Below are 18,781 nucleotides of genomic sequence, written 5' to 3'. Positions count from 1 at the left end.
AAAACAAGGCCGTGTTTCATATATATAATACTCCAGTTACGTAAATGCCCCTGGGTTTTAAATTAATTTGCGGGGATACCAAATACAGAGCACGCATATTTAAGGTGACAATTGAGGGGTAATATTGGGGGTCTGGTGAAGATTATCTGTCAAAACGACACCGTTTTAAAGTTTCTTTTTTATTTTAAAACTTGAGTACCACGTAAAAGCATTGTCAACTAAAATATTATCCGAGATTTTCTAGCTGGGGGAGTGGCATTAATTACACAGTTTTTTTTTTTTCTTTTTGGATTATTATCTAAGATTTTATTTGGGTGTAATAACTGCATAGGAAGGTTTCAATCTCATCATAGCCATTCAATTTGATTGTATTTAGTTAATTCAACTAATGGAAATTTTGATGGATGAATAAGAGATTTAGAATTCAATCTCCACTTACACCAAAAACTTATTGGTGTATTGATCTGATATCATCAAGAGTAGACATCATAAACTGAAACCATCTTTCCAAAAAAGAAAATTTTGATCATATTATATATATATATATATATATATATATATATATATATATATTATGGGAAAGAAGTATTTATTAAAGAAAAATAGAAGCTACAAAAAAGCAAAATTGCTTGCCTCAATCCTAATAATAGACTCAAAATAAGGGGGGCAGCACCCTATATATAAAAATAAAAAACGAAATATATTATGATTGATAATCCTCAATATAAATGTCAAGATTGTGTTTTGACTTTTTGTGTTTTTTTTTAATGAAAAGTCATACTACTACTCATTGTGATTTACTTTTATTTGCAATTACATATTCTTGTGTTGTGTAAAACCATACAGACGTTCTTGTAATGTATTTCAAATTTTCCAACATTATTCACAATTTCCTTTTATTAATAAATGGATTCAGCCAAAAAAAAAAAAGATCAAAGGTTTTATGGTTTCTTTTTTTGATTTCAATTGATTAATAATTATAAATTAAATCTTGGGACTAAAGTCAAATTGCTTTACAAAATACGAATCCTAAATTCAATTTAGGGAAGTTCACAAGGCTATTGGACAGTTTTCCTATGAACTTTTGATAAGTTAGGCTTTATAGTTTGAAGTTTGAATTAAAAATTTTATTTAATTCTTATTATATTAGTATAATTTTATATTATAAATAGCATTTCTTTATATATAAATGCATTTTTTTTTTAAATTCTTTTTAAACGTAATCATCACTAGAAAATTAAAATATCATTTTGGATATGAGAAAGTTAAAGATAAAAAGAGAGAATAATTGAAAAGTTAATTGAATCTTTCTTTGCTTAAAAGAAAAAAAAGGATCGCTTTATAAATTTGTTTCTAGAAATATAACAAATATAATATTATGAATATGAAATTAATCAAAAAGAGTTTAATTATAACAAAATAATACAACAAAAATTAACAATGTAAAAATAATCATAATGATTTTTATACATGTGATTTATTTATTTTTTATTATAAAACAACATTAGGTTCTTTTCCCAGTACTCTTTCGAAAAATAAAAAGTTTTTTTTTTTTTTTTTTTGCATAAACAGGGAATATATCAGATAAACAGAAATATTATAAGAACTTCATGACTACAGTACATAGAACAACATCAACACACAAACCAGGTTGAAACAAGACATACATAGTTTGTACACAACTAACCAAACCGATGAGAGGTAATAGCTTGAACCAAAACAAAACACAACTGGACCATTATTAACCGCGATGACTCTGAGATGAAACAAAACCCATGGAGTCCCAATATAAACATTGCCACAAAATTGTGGGGCATGTATCATACAAAACTTCCCTTTCTGATTGAGAAGCACCCCTCTTTGCCAATAAGTCCACACAGCTATTTGCCTCTCTCCATACGTGCTTAACGTATGCCTCCCAGCCCCTGTTGAGGAGCCAGAAATCCAAAATCAAGTTAGAAAACTCCATAGGGTAATCCTCATTAGTATTCAACCATTTATAAGCAAGAAGAGAATTTGTTTGAAGACAAACTCAATGGTGACTGTTGGCCCATGCTCGAACCAATGCCTCCCTAATACCCTAAAGCTTGGCCATAGTATAATTGGTGACTCCCAGGTGCAAGGAGAAGCCCCACAACCATTTGCCATTGGCTGAATGTGCCACGCCACCCACTCTGGACATACCAGGGTTACCTAACGAGCTTTCATCTATATTGATAATAACAAAAGGTAAAGGAGCCGGGATCCACCTAATGAATTTAAGTGAATACAGGGATGAGTGCCCCGCCAGAATGGCGCTGAGGAAGAAAAATTTTGTGGCATGAGACATAGCATTTTGTTTTAAAGTATGATGTGGTATGAACTTCCCTGTAAAGATCAAAGTTTCTTTTCCTAGTACATATATTGGTGCGTTAGTGACTTGATAAAATAAAAAAATTTCCATCACCTAGTCTCATAGCTCCATCGGCAAGTCAAAAAATATAACTATAGCAATTTTTAATAATAAAAAAAATTATATATCATAATTTTTTTATATGGACAAAGTTTGACTACAAATTTTATAATAACTTAAGACTATAACTTCCTTTAAAAAACGTAACATAATTACATATTATTTACTATATAATCCATAAACATATTTTTTATGTATAATGTTAGACTATAAAACTTGCAGTTTAAACAATTAATTGATGGCATAACTATTAATCTTTAATTTTATGTAAATTTTACAAGCATGAAAGATATAAGAAGAAAATATAATCAATTGCTAGATTTGTCAAAATTTATATCCAATAAAAAAATATTGAGTGAAGTTGTAGTCTTAGGTTACAACCAAATTCATAGTCAAATTTTGTCGTTTCTATATGAACAAAGTTTAGCTACAACCAACTATTAATCTTTAATTTTATGTAAATTTTATAAGTATGAAGGATATAAAAAGAAACTATAATCAATTGCTGGATTTGTCGAAATTCACATCCAATAAAAAAATATTGAGTGGAGTTTTAACCTTAGGTTACAACCAAGTTCATAGTCAAATTTTTTCCTTTCTATATAGACAAAATTTAACTACAAAATTAGTTGTAGCCTAAGGCTACAACCTTAATAAAATAAATATTACTACATATTTAAAAAATCTAATCATTGAATTGCATGTTGTGGGGTCAATGGGCTCAAGAATACGTGTTGGGCTAAAGGCCCAATCCGAGGACACTGAATGGTCCGAGGATGTGGGAATATCAACCCAAGAGGCAGTACTGATGAATAAAGAAGCGATGTCTGATCAAGGTTATCCAAGAAGATGGTCCGAGGAAGAGTATGTCCTCGGCTATGTAAAGCCGAGATAGGAAAGGGCTATCTGGCGTCCAAAGGCAATATTCTAGGAAATCCTATAAGTAAGGGTAGGTATGGTGGATATACAAGATAAGAAAAAGGGTTATGAAATATCTAAGATAAAGTTGTTACCACCGCATTAAATGCTCTGTAGCTACCTCTTTGGCAGCATTAATAGGGAAGTGATACTTGAGCATCAGGGTTCAGCCTTACAGCTGCTTCTAAAAATTTCAGAGATGGGTTGATGGGACAAGTATCTAAACTAGTAATCTGATCCATACGTGGAAGATGGGAAGAAGAGGGAGGATGATATAAAAGAAGGAGGGGACATTCAGGAAAGGGGATCGGAGAAAAAAGGGAGAAAACAATGTACACATTAGCATCCATAATTGTAATCTGTCTTTGAAAGAGTGAAAGATAATATCCATCATTCTCGGCTTGAGTCCGAAGACAATTTCTGTTACATAAACAATCCAATGTGTATGATATTGTAATCTAGCCCATCATTTTTGTTATTTAACATCACTAAAATATAGATTTCAAGCCCACTCTCTACAAATTTCATTATATTGGGTTTTTTGGGCCTATCTCATTCTTACTTTTGGGTTTTAGTGCAAATTGTGACCTTACACATGTTCTTTATGCTCTTAATACCCCTATCAAATTTTGTATCAATTAAACATTATTTACTAAATGATCTATTGATGATACAAGGAGAAGAAAAAATCCAATTGTGGATTTGTCAAAATTTACATCCAATAAAAAAATATTGAATAAGGTTGCAGTCTTTAAATTACAACCAATTTTATAACTAAAATTTGTCCTTTCTATAATAAACAAAGTTTATCTACAAAACTAGTTGTAGCATAAATTTATAACCTTACTCAATAAAATAAACATTGAATAAGGTTGCAGGTACAGCCTTAGGTTGTAACTAATTTTGTCCTTTCTATAATCGACATAGTTTATCTACAAAACTGGTTGTAATCTAAAACTACAACCTTACTCAATAAAATAAACATTACTACATATTTTGAAAATCTAATCTTTGGACTGCATGTTCTTTATGCTCTTACTACACCTATCAAATTTTGTGTCAATTAGATATTATTTACTGTATGATCTATAAGTTTATATTTTATGTATAATTTTAAATTACAAAAACTTGCAATTTAAATAATTTATTAATAACATAGCAATTGATTTTTAATTTTTTAGAAATTTTGCAACTATGGAGGATATAAGAAGAAGATGTAATCCAATGGTGAATTTGTCAAAATTCACCACCAATAAAAATATATTGAATAAGATTGCAGCCTTAAGGTACAACTAATTTTGTAACTAAATTCTCTCTAAAAAAAAAAAAAAATTGTAACTAAAAATGTTTTGTCCTTTCTATATTACCTATTTACCTTGAATACTTTTTTGGAAAATAAAAATGTTTTACACACATTTCCCGGATAAAATGTTTTCCTCTCATTTCACGCCATGGAAAGTATAGAACACAATCGTGTTTTGCTGTAATTTAATTTCTGTTCCAATAGCTGACATTGCACACAAAGAAAGAGCCAACTAGCCCATGCTACCATCACATGACATGAAGTCTCTTGAAGTAACATTCTTGCCAAAAACAGAATGGCAGATGGGTTCTACTCTAAATATGAAAAGAAGGTCTAATTTTCTGTCACGTTAAATCAGTAAAATAGTCATGATCAAATTTAGTGACTTTGCATTGCAGTGAGAAGCACATGCAATTTGAAAATTCATCCAAAAAACATATAAGTAATGTGAAAGAGCACAAGGTGGGTTTGGTAGCCATTACTACTTCCACACTACCAAACAAGTTATCCTTGGTAAGAAGCTTTGCTACGAAAGATAAAAATCCTGATTAAAACTTGGTTCGGAATCTATCTTTTATCTCAAAAAACTTGGTTCAAAATGACTTTTCATTGTTTCCTTAAAAGTAAGGGATTTCACCAATGTCTTCAGACTTTCAATTTGAACAAATCCCCTTAACATCGGGTTTATGAAATCAAACCTTATAGTAGTATTTCGTCAAAGTCTAAAAGATTTAATAATGTAATGCGCATGTGAATTTTGTTACATCATCAATAATTTCGAAATTTCATGTGTATAATATGTGATTTGATCTACGGTTGCATATAGGTTCGGAAAAGAGAATTTTTCAATATTACTTTTGGTTTTGTACCGACAACAAAGTGGGATTGTGGAAAAAGACATCAATCAGACATTACTACTAGAGGCTCCTTTTTGCGCCGATGAGGTTCGTGGGCCACGTCTTTGGAATGGAGGTTTCTCCACCTCCACTCCATACATATAGCCCAACTCAATTCCCTGTCTAGTTAGCATTCTTGCTTGTTCCTTCTGGGACGAGAAGACTGGAGATGGGGATGAAAGAATCCATAATTTATACTTATAAACAAACAAGATCGAGGTGGTACAGTGACTAGTCTTTAGTTTTTTCGATCAATGACAACCTGAGGGAAGCGTAAGCTCCCAAATCTTTCCTTTTTTTGATAATCACTGTGATGTAATAAGGGAAATTTTCTACTCAGTCCAACCTTGTCGGTGAAAAAAAGAAATATCAGGTGATCAAGCCCAATAGAGCCTAGCCAGCACAACCCACCCCCCCCCCCCCCCAAGTTGATAATATGACCAATGGGCAGCTTATGTTTCTGAACTTTCTACTTGGATAAAGTCTAGAGACAAACAAAATTTGACATCTATTTATGTGGCAGGATTGTTAGTAGCAAGAAAAAAAAGTGACATTAATGATAAACCCAAATAAGAACTAATAAAAACTTTGCCAAATCAACTGGTGTGAAAAAAAAGTTGTTAATTTTTTTTAAAAATGTAAATAGCATTACCCTTATAAATCTTCATTATCATGAAAAAGTTAACTGATTATCAGGTGATGTATATCTAAAGATTTTCAAGCAAACTATTGGAAAGTTTTTCACCCTTTATTTTATTGTCTAATCAAGCTCCTGATTCCATTTTAATAGAATTTTTCCTGTGCTATTATTACTTATCCTTTTTCCACTATTCATGCTTTTGCTCCTCTTCTGTGTATAGTCAGGCGAGTGGGTGCCACAAGTTTTCTAAAATTTGGAGCGTTTGAGATGAAAACTCCACCGGGAATGACAACCCAAAAGCAAGGCTGGTAGAGTTACGGGAAAAAAAATGCCAGTTACAGATCTGAGAATCGGATTAGAGTTTAGGGTAATGAGAAATGAGTGTTGAGAAATGAAAATTGTACCTCAAAACCAAACACAGAAACATAGCTTTAGCGTAAAGATCAAGAAGGAATAACAAGAACCTCAAGGACTAATTTCTTGAGGCTCTTTTTCCCATTTCAAATTTTCAATGTTCTTGGAGAGATTCGAGGAAGAAGTTGTAACGCTGCTCATCATCAATAAACTGTTGCTGTAATTAGAATAGAATTAAATTAAAAGCAATTGAAACGTCAATATGCTTGTATATATATATTTTTTTGTGCTTTTATTTTGTACCTTATCTTGGTTTACAAAGCTTATTGCTCTTCCAAATAGGAATGGCAACAGATTGGGTTCGGGCTGGGTTTTTTCATACCCGGATCCGACCCCGTGGGTCTGCCCTAAAAACTCGGACCCGACCCGTTTATTAAACGGATTTTTTTTAACCCCAAACTTGGCCCGTCGGGCACCCACAGACCCCACCAGCCATGCAATGATTTGGGTCTAAATCGTGGCCCAATCCCCAAAAAAAAAAAAATTTTGAGGATTAGCAGAGAAATTGTTGAAAAATAATATAGATTTGAGGATCTATGGAGAAAATCTAAGAATGAAATTGAAAACTTGAAAAATAAAAAGACATCATGGATGAACAATGGGAAGCACTTAACAGTTAACAACACAATCAATCTCTCTCTGTGTCCTTATTCTCACTCCTCTCTAATCTCTAATTTCTTTCTTACTTATAACAGAGTGAAATTTAATTTAATTCATCATCATTATTATTATTAGTAGAGTGTCGATGGTGATTTCACAAATCTGAGTGGAATGGGAAAAATGAAGGTAATAGAGACACCGCCGATCTCACCACTGATTTCACTTGGGGAGTCGGTGGTTCCACCGCCAATCTCACTCTCGACATCGCCAACAGGATGTAGAACATGATCTGTGTTGAGTCCATGATGCATCTCACCTGCACCAACATGCCTATTGAGAAGATCGACCACGCTCTTCAAACCATCAAGGTTAATGGTCTCCAGAAGGACCAGAACGTCCTTGCTCTCCACGGTGACAGATTGGGGGTTGGGGGTGAGTGAGAAGGAGTGACCGAGAGAGTGGGAGAGGGAAAGAGATGCGGCTGAGGAGTGAAATGAGATGAGAACATGGGGTTAGGGTTTTTTTTTTTTTAACTCATATATATACATGGGGTATTTTAGTATTTTTAACTCATATATAAACGAGTCAGGGCCGGGTTCAGGCCGGATTTTTGCAAAAACCCGGACCCGGTTTGGGTTTTTTTTTAAACCCATACCCGACCCTATCATTTATCGGGTTGGGTAAAATCCAACCCATTAGGGTTGGGTCGGGCCGGACCGAATATCCCGGATCGGATATAAATTGCCATCCCTACTTCCAAAATTAGCATTCTTCAAAACCGGGTCACCTTGGAGTGGCACAGTGATCTCATATCCTTTTAGCAATAAAGTATTGAAACCGAAAAGAAGTTCTTGGTAGTTGGTGCCCCCTTAAAAGTGTTTAACCCTTGAGTGACAGCACATCTGTGATGTCAATCAACAAAATGTACCTCCAACTTGAATGAAAGTTCAAGTAGTTTTATTATTATTTTTTTTTTACAAGATAAAAATTCTACTCAAATATAATCTAAGTGTACATGTGTGTGAAACTTCCTCTTAGAGATTTGAATCTCGACCATTACCCCTTACACCCCACAAGCACTTCTATTCGTGGAGCAATTATCACACTAAAGGTATGCTGTATTGAAAGTTCGGAAGTTGTATGCATACAAAGTTACAAACTCACAAAGTTTGATAGTTTTGTCATGACTGACCAGTAGAGAAGTAACACTAAACTTCACTTAAGATGTTTCTAGTGTTTCTTAGTAAGTTCCCAACTATAGACGCTCCATTTTGCAACCCTTCATTTTTCTTTTTTTTTATGGGGTAAAAATAAAAATGGTAAGTATGTAAGGAAAAATTTTGTAAAGGGCATTGACCCTAAAATCTATATCCAAAGTGGTCATAAAGCAAAGGGTAAATAATAATTAGTGAAGTTATAAATAATTTAATTCATAATTTCATAATTCTAGAATAAAAAATAAAATTTTTATCACCAATAATATTTAGAGAGAAAGTTTCTGAAAAAAATAATATATTTGAAGTGAGTCTTCACATCTTGTATTAAAAAATTAGAACAAAATATATACTACAAATATTAACATGAAAAAAAAATCCCCAAAACCATACAAATAGGAAATCAAAATATAGAGTATTAAACCCTAACAAATTCAAAAAATTAATTAAGAAAAAAATCATGTATTATAAATATAACAATATACCTTTATTCAAAAAGATAGAAATAAAACAACACACTCTACTTCTACCATTTTTTTGTCCTAAATAAAACAATACCTCTGTCTTAATCTAGTTTTTAAAACAATGCTTCTTTTTTTTTGGATTAAAAAAAAAAAAAACATTTTTTAAAAAACTATATTAAGACAGAGGTGTTGTTTTACTAATCCAAAAAAAAAAAAAAAAAAACTTGTTTTAAAAACTAGATTAAGATAAGTAAAAAAAAAAATTCTTCAAACAACAATAAATGAAAAAACTAAGATAACAAAGTTATCAAGGTTAAATGATTAAAATTACAATTCACCCATTCTCAAAAAAAAAAAAAAATGACAATTCACCAAACTTATAGGGTATAAATTGAATTTTTGTCTAATTTTAATTATGGTAGACATGCAAGCAGTACATACTTCTATGTGGATAATATTATCAGATAGTGAATTTATTTTATTTAATTAATTAGAATTTGAATGGTGGAAGAACATAATAGTCCATATATGTTGAAATTACTGAATCTCTTAAAAAAAACAGTAAAATTCAGAATAAATTGGAAAATCATGAAAGTAGTAGCTGTCAATTAGGTTAATACCAGAATGACATTATGGTGTTATTGGATATTTTCTATATATGCTTACTGCAACAGAACTATGATATAAGACTTTACACAATACCTAGTGCTATTGAATTTTTTTTTTTCTATATATCTTTTTTTTTTTTTATGGGTTTTTCTATATATCTTATTACAAAAGAACTATGATATAAAACTTTGCACAATAACTTGTGCTACAATAAATCTATGATTGTGTTTTTTTATTTTTTTATTGTCCAGTTTTTGTCATTATGGCATCTAGCTTATGAGTTGCTCCAGTAAAATAGTTAGGAAGGTATTGATGAACATTCATAAAAAAATTAAAAAATAAAAAACAATAAAAAAAATAAAAAAGAGAAAAAGAAGAAAGAGCAAGGTATTGGCAAACGATGGACGGCATATAGAACCAATAAAGGATTGGGACAAGATGTGGAAATTTTTTTTAAATGTCACTAAATGAACCATTGGATTAATAAGTGTTAATTACATAGAAATTCACAAATGATAAGACTTACATTTCTATATTTAAATTCTTGTAATTACAAATTTCTTTGTTTAGATGTAACATACATTGAAAATATAAAAAGAAGTTATGTAAATTCTCTAATTTAGATGTCATTATATTTGCTAAATCCTTGTATATAAAAACACAATAGGTCATCAAATCTCATATCAATTATCCATCAAATAGAATAGTATTAAACTGAATGATTCTCTTTTTCCCCTCGTGCCATTTACTTCCCTCTCATTCTCTATATAGTCTACACATTCTAATGGCCAATTGGCCACAGCAATCATAATAAAATATAGACATGAGATACAATTTTAGAATTGGATAATTCCTAACGGGCAGACATAGCATTGATAGACAGATTGTGAGATGGAATCCAGACAAACTATTTTTTGATGCAATGAAAAACTTTTATTGCAAACAAAAACAAAACCAGGAAAATTCAGTTACACTAAAGGCAGGGCTTCTTTCGAATTATACCCACAAAAGAAGGAGACCAAACCCTTCCACAAAGAAACCAGATTCGTGATCTGCATTCGGATAGCCAGTATAGATTCAGCTTTAGCTTGAAGAGGGATGTTGGTGTTCACATTCTTAGATGAAGTGAATACCAAATTCCCTCTCCAATCTCAAGCTACCACTGCAATATAAGAATGGGATTAATCTAGGAGATTCCGTATGCTTAGAAAAGTCGTGCTCAAAATTTAAGATTTACAAGGTGCAGCAACAGAAAAAATATTGTGGGAGAGAAATTAAGCATAAAGAATATTCAAACTAAGAAAGGTGACCTGTTAACATAAAATAAAAATTTACCAAAGCTAACCAACATTATTAGTCATCAATGGTATTTTACTGGGTAAACACTCTCTATGGGCCACACATTCAGAAAACTAAATAAACAGCAAAAAGCCAGGGCACCTTATACAAGCTCAAAATTGTTGGCAGGCAACAAATAAAAAAGGTTAAGGCTGCCATATAAAACCAAAAGTTTTTGAATACACATAAAAAAATAATAATAATAAAAAAAACCCACCACCTGCTCTCAATTCAACCAAATGAAGCACAGATAAAACTACAGCAGGACTTAATCAGTTTTCCCCAAACCATAAATAATAATTAGACACAAGCTAGCAGAGACATTTATCTATTAGCTAAGATCCAATTGCTTCAAAACATGCAAAGGTATTTGGCTTGTAAATTATCAAATAACATAACGGTTCCCTCTCACAATGTTCAAGATATCAGAAAGGAAAAATAAGTAGGGATTAAAAGCAAATAAAAATGATGACCTGGTCATTCTCTTCCACTGTCTTCATCAGGGCCTGCTGATTCTTTGATATCAACACTGAAGCTACACTCCTGGTCACAGCCCATATATGAATCACACATGAAATAGAGGTTATATTGCTTCTCTCCATCATCTGCAGGGGCTGCAAATTTAAGCTTAACTTTTGCATTCCTTTCCAGGGAAACTCTCTTGATGGCAAGCAACTGGTTACTTTTGGTATCACCAACAACAAGCCACCACCCTTCTTCTTTGGCCTTGGGATACCTGGGAGCATCAACAGGTCCCACCTCTGTCCTTCCCTCAAGATCCCGCTCAAGGGTGACTTGCAGTGTGATGTCCTCCCCAGCTCTCACATTTCCATTCTCAAGCACTTCATATGTCATATCAATATTGGGAAACCGATTGCAAAATCGTGCAATATACAGCAACTGTTCATCTGACATCTGCAGCAGATCACGCCTCTCATCATCCTCCATCCCTGCAAAATCAAAAACAGTCTCAATATTCTTTCCAGGGTTTTCTTCACATTTCTTGGCCAACTCCTTTGTGAAGTGGGGAAGCTGTAAAAGCATGGAATCATGCTCCCACATGCCCTGTGTCACCATTTGGCAGACTTCCATTGCAAGAAGGGAAAGGCTCAGCCAGCCATTGCTAGAAATAACGTCAACCATTGACAGAAGCAATCTACTTGCAGAAAGAAGCACCTCACATTGGTCCGATGCTAGGTTCCCACCCACAGTTTGCCTTGCAAAATGGGCCTGAAGAAGTGCATTAGCTTTCACATGCGGACTTGTGCATTTGGGATTTTCAAATGAAAACCTCAGGTGATTAATCAACCTCTGAACCACCTCTTCCTCCCCAGGTCGTATAGGAAGTTGTGCATACTCCGTAGCTGAAGCCAGGATCTCCAGAAGACCTTTCATCTTAGTTTTGGAAGTCAAAGAATTGAAACATTCTATAGTAGTGTAACTGATGTAATAATATGAAGCTATCAGGCCCAGATTTGAAGGAGAAAGGTCCATATCATCCTTAATAGCAACGCACTTACTCACTTCCAACTCACTTAATGTGTTCTCTACAAGCTCTGACAGGTGATCAGAAAGATGCCTATGACTAACTCCCTGAAGATTGTAATAGTTGGGATTTTGTGTGAGCCTCCTGTACATAAATGTCCATGTAAGATGATCCACAGCATCTTGCTTGTTCTCAATAACTCCAGCAACAATTTCTGCATTCAGATTATCATGTAGACAGTGGTGCAAATGGCTTTCAACTGGGAATGCTTCATACAAGAACTTCTTGTAGTACTCTTTGTGAGGTGCATGGCAAAGGATGACACATTTACCAGAATTATCTAACAAAGGGCGACTGGCATGACCCATCATTTGCAACAGATCAGTAACTGGGTAATCAGTGTGAGCAGTTTCCAGACCATCATAATATTGTGTACCCATCACCACCACCAAATGGGCCGACAACGGAACTCCCCAACACATTGAACTGCTCATGACACAGACCTGAATCCACCCAGCCTCAAACAGCTGTGACACAACTTCCTGATCCAAGTTAGTTAAACCCTCATGCAAGTAGCCCACTCCATGACATAAAGTGGCTTTCAACATTTCATCATTAATTTTGTCAATGAAAGGCTTGAGTTCTTCAGGGGTCTGCAATAAAAATTGCTTCTTCTCACCATCATCCACATCTGAGTATGTCATCAGATCCACAGCAGTGAGTCGGACATGCTTCCTTGTTGGAACAAAAATAAGAGCAGGCATCCCATTTTTGGCATGTTGAACAATTGCAGTGTATGTTGGTTTCGTCATTGCTAGCATCCTTGCTTCAAAATTAGCTATATCCACCCCTTGAATGTGTATTTCCAATGGCACTGGACGGATGCCAGGAGGAAAGTTGAAAAGGCCATGACTGGTAGCACCAATCCATTCCCCAAGATCCTTTGCATTTGCAAGAGAAGTTGAAAGAGCCACAAGACGAATCTTGTTCTCAACATGACTTGCAATATATCTCATCCTGGAAACCACCGCCTCCAAGATGGGACCACCTTGACCCCCAATCAAGTGGAGTTCATCAACGATGAAGAGGCTAACCTGTTGAACTTGTTTCCTCTGTTTCCAACGACGTGACAAAGCATCCCATTTCTCTGGAGTACTGATTATTATCTGACCACTCTCCACAAGTTTCAAATCTGTAGCTGAATCCCCTGTTAATTCAACCACCCGCATTTCAAGACCACCCTTACCAAACTTCCTCTCCCAATCACAATAGCGTTCCTTGGCTAGTGCTTCAAGGGGTGCAATATACACAACACGCATAACACTGTCAGCTCCTTTTTGAAAATTCCTTAAAATAGCAAACTCAGCACATATGGTCTTGCCACTTCCAGTTGGTGCAGCAACCAAGACATTGTCATTCATATTATACAAAGCAGCAAATACCTGAGTTTGAACAGGATTAAAATGCTTGATTTCCTTATAAAGAGCTTCGTAAGTTGGATTCCTTAAGGCTGTCACAGGTAGTGGTTGCAAGTCCAATAGCTCTGTCGGTGGAGGATACTTTTCAGGCAGGATGAGGTGCCTGAAAGATACAGGTAAAACAGTTTGTGACCCAAGCCATCTATCTGACACGACACGGATGAAGTAATGAGGCGGCAATGGTTCATAAATTGGCACTGTGAAATTCAAAGTGTGATCTTCATCAATATACTGCTTCTTCAGCATAAAAAACTCATGATGAAGAATATATTCACCACCATTATCCTCAACAATTACCCAAAATGGTTCCACATATCCATGAACTTTGTCCTCCCACTGAAAGTCCACTGTAATTGTCAGCTCAACCCTCAAAACTGTGTGAGTGATTGGCTGAACGTATGCTGCAAGTTTAAGATTGGGGAATTGATGGATTAATTTATGCAGCTTTCTTCCCATCTTTGGAATGTGAATAAGCTCCCCTATCTCCTGAGATGAAAGGTCGTAATACCTGTCCCAGGCCAAATCCTTATTCTCCAACTTCATCAAAATATCATTTGGAATTCCATGGAATTGGCGAAGAGGTGTTTGAACACTCCACATCCTCTTGTCAATCATTTTGCATAAGTTCAAAGCCTTCTCAGCCAATTGAGCCCATCCACGTTTCAAGACAATCTCAAAAAGAGCTCGCATGAGACGTCCTGCACTCTGAGTTATAAACACCATGTCAGATGTTAATGAAAGGCCTTCAAGCCTCAACTGTGAAATATATGCTTGCAGCAAAACATTAATCTTGGCACTAGGCTCTTCCAAGCTTTCCTTGATAGGAATGGGAACACAATCTAAAAGCTTTGCAAGTTCCATCTTCTCATCTTGTCGCACTGTAACATATTTGAATTCTTCACTGAGTGAGAACAACCGACAAAGCTCAATATCACCCATAGTGGGCTTCAAATGCTCGTTATAAATGGATATAGTCCCATGAGTAATATAATAGTAGCTAGCAATGCGACCCAAGTCCATGACCTGGAAATATCCACTTTTTCTATCATACTTCACCAAATTATTTTTGTTCAATATGGTTGCAGCAGAATGGATCAAATCAGCCCTCCTCCCCTCCAAATCCCTATCTTTTGCGAGGGCATCAGGTGCTAAACCATATAGTGGAGGGTTCCGCAACATTCGGACATACAAGTAAGTGTACCCAAGCCAATTACCGGCTTCCCTAGCATTTTGAACAGTTCCAAGAACAATTTCTGCATTCAATTGATCAGCCAATTTGGACACAAACTGACTTTCAATGGGGAGCTGTTGATTCATTAGTGAAAGATAATATTGTAGTTCACTATGACCAGTAATGATTATGCCCACCCCATAAGAATCATACTGGGGCCTTCCTGCGCGACCCAGCATCTGCATAACATCCAGAGGACTAAGTTCAGTCCAAGCTCCCTTTTCTGGATTATAGATCTGTGTCCCTTTAATAATCACTGAGTGAGCTGGCAAATTCACACCCCAAGCAAGTGTTGCAGTAGAAATCAAAACTTGCACATGCCCATAAGAAAATAACTCCTCAACAAGCTGGCGGTCAGCCCTTGTCAACCCAGCATGATGAATTGCAAAACCATATGGCAAAAGATCTTTAAGTTCATTGCTCATGACAAGATCTATTTGAGAACGGAGAATCTCATGACTTACACTGTCCTCTTTCAAAAATCTACCAAGAGTATCATTAGCAAGAGCAATATCTCTTATGGCACGAGCTGTTTTGGCTGTTTCTTTCCTCGAATGGACAAAAATAAGGACTTGATGCTTTCCTGCTACAGCTATTACCTCTTTGTAACAGACATCATTCATCAACTGGAACCTTTGCAGTGGCTTCTTTACTGTGATTCCAATATACTTCTGAGAAAGAGGGACAGGTCTGTAACTATTGTCAAAGTGGAACAATCCTTTCTTCAAATCAACCTGTAAGAATTTTGCCACATCTTCATAGTTAGGTAGTGTAGCAGATAGCCCAACCAACCGAATATGCACTTTTGTAATTTCAATCTGTCTAACAGTTCTAGCTACAATACTTTCAAGCACAGGTCCTCTGTTATCATGAAGAAGATGAATCTCATCAATGATAAGAAGTTTCACAAGCTGTGTATAAGTACGATCACCTGACTTCCTGGTAATGATATCCCACTTCTCAGGAGTTGTGACAATAATTTGAGTTTCTTCAAGTTGTTGGCGAGTTAGTGACTGGTCTCCACTTAGCTCCCTGACATTGACATCATAATATTGCAAACGATTGGATAAATTGCTGACAACTTCAGCAACAAGAGCTTTCATAGGTGCCACATATACAATCTTATAATCATTGTGATTAAATGAGCCATCTGAATTCCTGTTAAATAATATCTGCTGAAGTATGGTGAGCACTGCAACATTAGTTTTCCCTGCCCCAGTGGGAGCACATACGAGGATATTGTCAGCTTTAAAAAGGGCTGTCTCATAGACTCTACTCTGTACCCTGTTCAACTCCTTCATTCCTTTGAAAGCTGGTTGTGCCAAGTCTGGCATGTCAGATACTTTTATAAGTTTCTCATTTGGATCAAATGGTTTTGGCTTTAATGCGGGCACATAAATTTCTACACATCCCTTGCTAGAATGCCTATAAGACCCATCCGGAAGCTCAGTCTTTTTTTCGGACACCAAACAACCACCTTGTTCAAAAGCAATGCTATCAAGATCAAGCAACTGGCACTGGCCCCAACCACTGTCCGCATCTCTATCAACAATCCCTTTCTTGCCTCTGTCCTCATCTTCACCACTCACATCCTTCAATGTTTGAGCCTCTTCTTTAGTACTCTTCTCCAAGTTCTTTTGCCTTTCTTTTGCACTAGCTCTTGTGGGATGCAACTGATCCACAATTGCAGCCAATTCCAGTCCCATTCCCATCATTTCCTCCTCAATCTTCTTCTTCTGTTCTTCGTCTCCAGCCCTTGCCAAACGTGTACACCAAACAATCCTCAGCCGGTTCCTCAAAAGAAACTTAATAAGACTAAATTTATCAAACTGGAGAAGCACCAGCAGCTTTGATTCAACTTCCCTGTCATCACCATTAGCGAGTATCTTAAGCGCATCTTCTGCAAGCTTCTGGCATTGTTGTGGATCAATCTCTTTTTCAAATGCTTCAGAGATCTTCCCTTGAAGCCAATAAGCACCAATGCTTAGTGCATTAAGGTTCATATCATCATCAATTGCACACCCCATTTGCATACCCCCATAAACATAAGCTTCCACCACCTCATTGTCCTCCTCTTCGTCCTCCTGTACCATATCAAGATCGCTATCCTCATCCTCCACCCCAAAATCAACTGCAACACCCACATCATCGTCACCAGTATTCCCAGCCACATCACCACCCCCATCTTGGTAATCCGTAATAAGCCTTCCAATCGATACCACCTGATCAAAAACAGCATTTGGTACAGAATTTAAAAGCTTCTCAATCTCCTTCTTCTTGTCATGGTTCCTAAGCGTCTCATTCTTAAGTAAAGCCAATATCTCATCGGCAGCATCGCTAACAACACTAAGCGGCTGCCCACCCAACTGTTGCTGAATCACACCAAGCATAGCCTCATATGCAACCCTCGTCTCCTTCGTCTTGGGCTGGTAAACGCCTTCCTCAAATAAATTCAATACACTCTCGTCTTGAAGGCAGTGACGCTTGCTCTGGCAACTAGGTGAAGGCTCAAAAAACGGGTCACACTCCTCCTTCCTCTTCGAATTCTTAAACTTCTTATCCAATTCTGAGGGTTTTCCTCGGTATGCTCTGTCACCAAAGCTCTTGGGGTCAATCTTTCCCCATAGAGATTCGGCCTCACCCATAGCCTCACGAGTATCATGAGATTCAGTGGTTAAGACCAGACTCGAGTTGGCTCGATACTCATATTGCTTATCCCTGGCATGTGCTTCAGCACCTCCACCCATATGTGCCATCTCCAAAATTCCTCCTCTATCCAAAACAATCTCACACCCTCTAACCCTAAAATCAAAATCAAAAACAAAAACTATATAAGCAAGTTTTCCACTTCTATCTAAAACAAAATCTCACCAAACCCTAAAAATCAAAATAATAATTATATATAAAAAAAATGTCTATAACAGAATATGGGGTTTAACAAATTCAAACCTAAAATAAAAATAAGCGAAAGAAAGAAAGAAAGAAGAAGAGACTCACGTCTGGTTTGGCGAAGCGGTACCGTTTTAGAATTGCAAGCACGAGCAGAGCTTCTTCGGCAAAGAGTATATAAAAATCAGTATCAAAAAAACAAACACACAAAAGAAAGATCAAAAGATGAAGTAAAACCAGAGGCTCACTTTTGGTCCATTGAGTTGCAACCGAGTTGGCTCAGTCGAAAAGTCTTCAGGGCTCTTCTGAATTTTCAGTCTGAGAGAGAGAGAGAGAGAGAGAACGCTTATTATGACCAATTCTCTGTTTCAGAAACCTTGTGCGAGAAAGAAAACAAATATTTATAGTCTTCGACTAAACCGACTTAAGGCCAGTTAGGGCTTTATGGGCTTTATTAATGGGTTGAGTTCTGTTTAAGCCCACGAACTAGGCTTATTCTTAATTTGAATCACATGTTCTTTTTTGCCACCTTTAGATAATATTATGTGACAATGATTAAGCCCAAATAATTATTTAGACATGATTTTCAAGTAAAATAATTTTTTTCTTTTTTTTTTCCATACAAATAAAAAAATTTATTTTTCTTTTTATTACTTGCACTTGTTAATTTCATTATCCTGTTATTTCTATTATTATTTCTTGTCTTGTTACATGTTTTAGTTTTAGGCCACCATGTCATAAAAATTATCAATTGTTTGATTTGATGAAGTAAATCCAAATAATTTTGTGACCATTAAATAATTAGTTAAACATCAAATAGTCCTTATTTAGTAGAAATGGGTAAACATT

At 35.4% G+C, this 18,781-nt stretch overlaps 1 protein-coding gene across 2 annotated transcripts; it reads right to left on the bottom strand.

The window, feature by feature from the left end:
- Positions 1 to 11,179: 11,179 nt before the first annotated feature.
- LOC142631284 (DExH-box ATP-dependent RNA helicase DExH12-like) lies at positions 11,180 to 18,305 on the bottom strand. 2 transcript variants are annotated; one of them, XM_075805417.1, is made up of 3 exons: positions 18,181 to 18,305; positions 18,041 to 18,093; positions 11,180 to 17,845 (listed from the first exon to the last, which is right to left on the bottom strand). In XM_075805417.1, exon 3 carries the CDS (start codon positions 17,797 to 17,799, stop codon positions 11,326 to 11,328), a length of 6,474 nt encoding a protein of 2,157 aa, XP_075661532.1. In that variant the 5' UTR covers positions 17,800 to 17,845; positions 18,041 to 18,093; positions 18,181 to 18,305; the 3' UTR covers positions 11,180 to 11,325. The 2 variants fall into 2 exon arrangements, with proteins under 2 accessions (XP_075661532.1, XP_075661533.1); XM_075805418.1 differs by having other exon boundaries at positions 18,041 to 18,090; positions 18,181 to 18,274.
- Positions 18,306 to 18,781: the final 476 nt, after the last annotated feature.

This window comes from Castanea sativa, chromosome 4 (assembly GCF_040712315.1).
Source record: "Castanea sativa cultivar Marrone di Chiusa Pesio chromosome 4, ASM4071231v1".
Classification (NCBI taxonomy): domain Eukaryota; kingdom Viridiplantae; phylum Streptophyta; class Magnoliopsida; order Fagales; family Fagaceae; genus Castanea; species Castanea sativa.
Note: the sequence above shows the minus strand (reverse complement) of the source record. Positions and strands in the feature narration are given on the sequence as shown.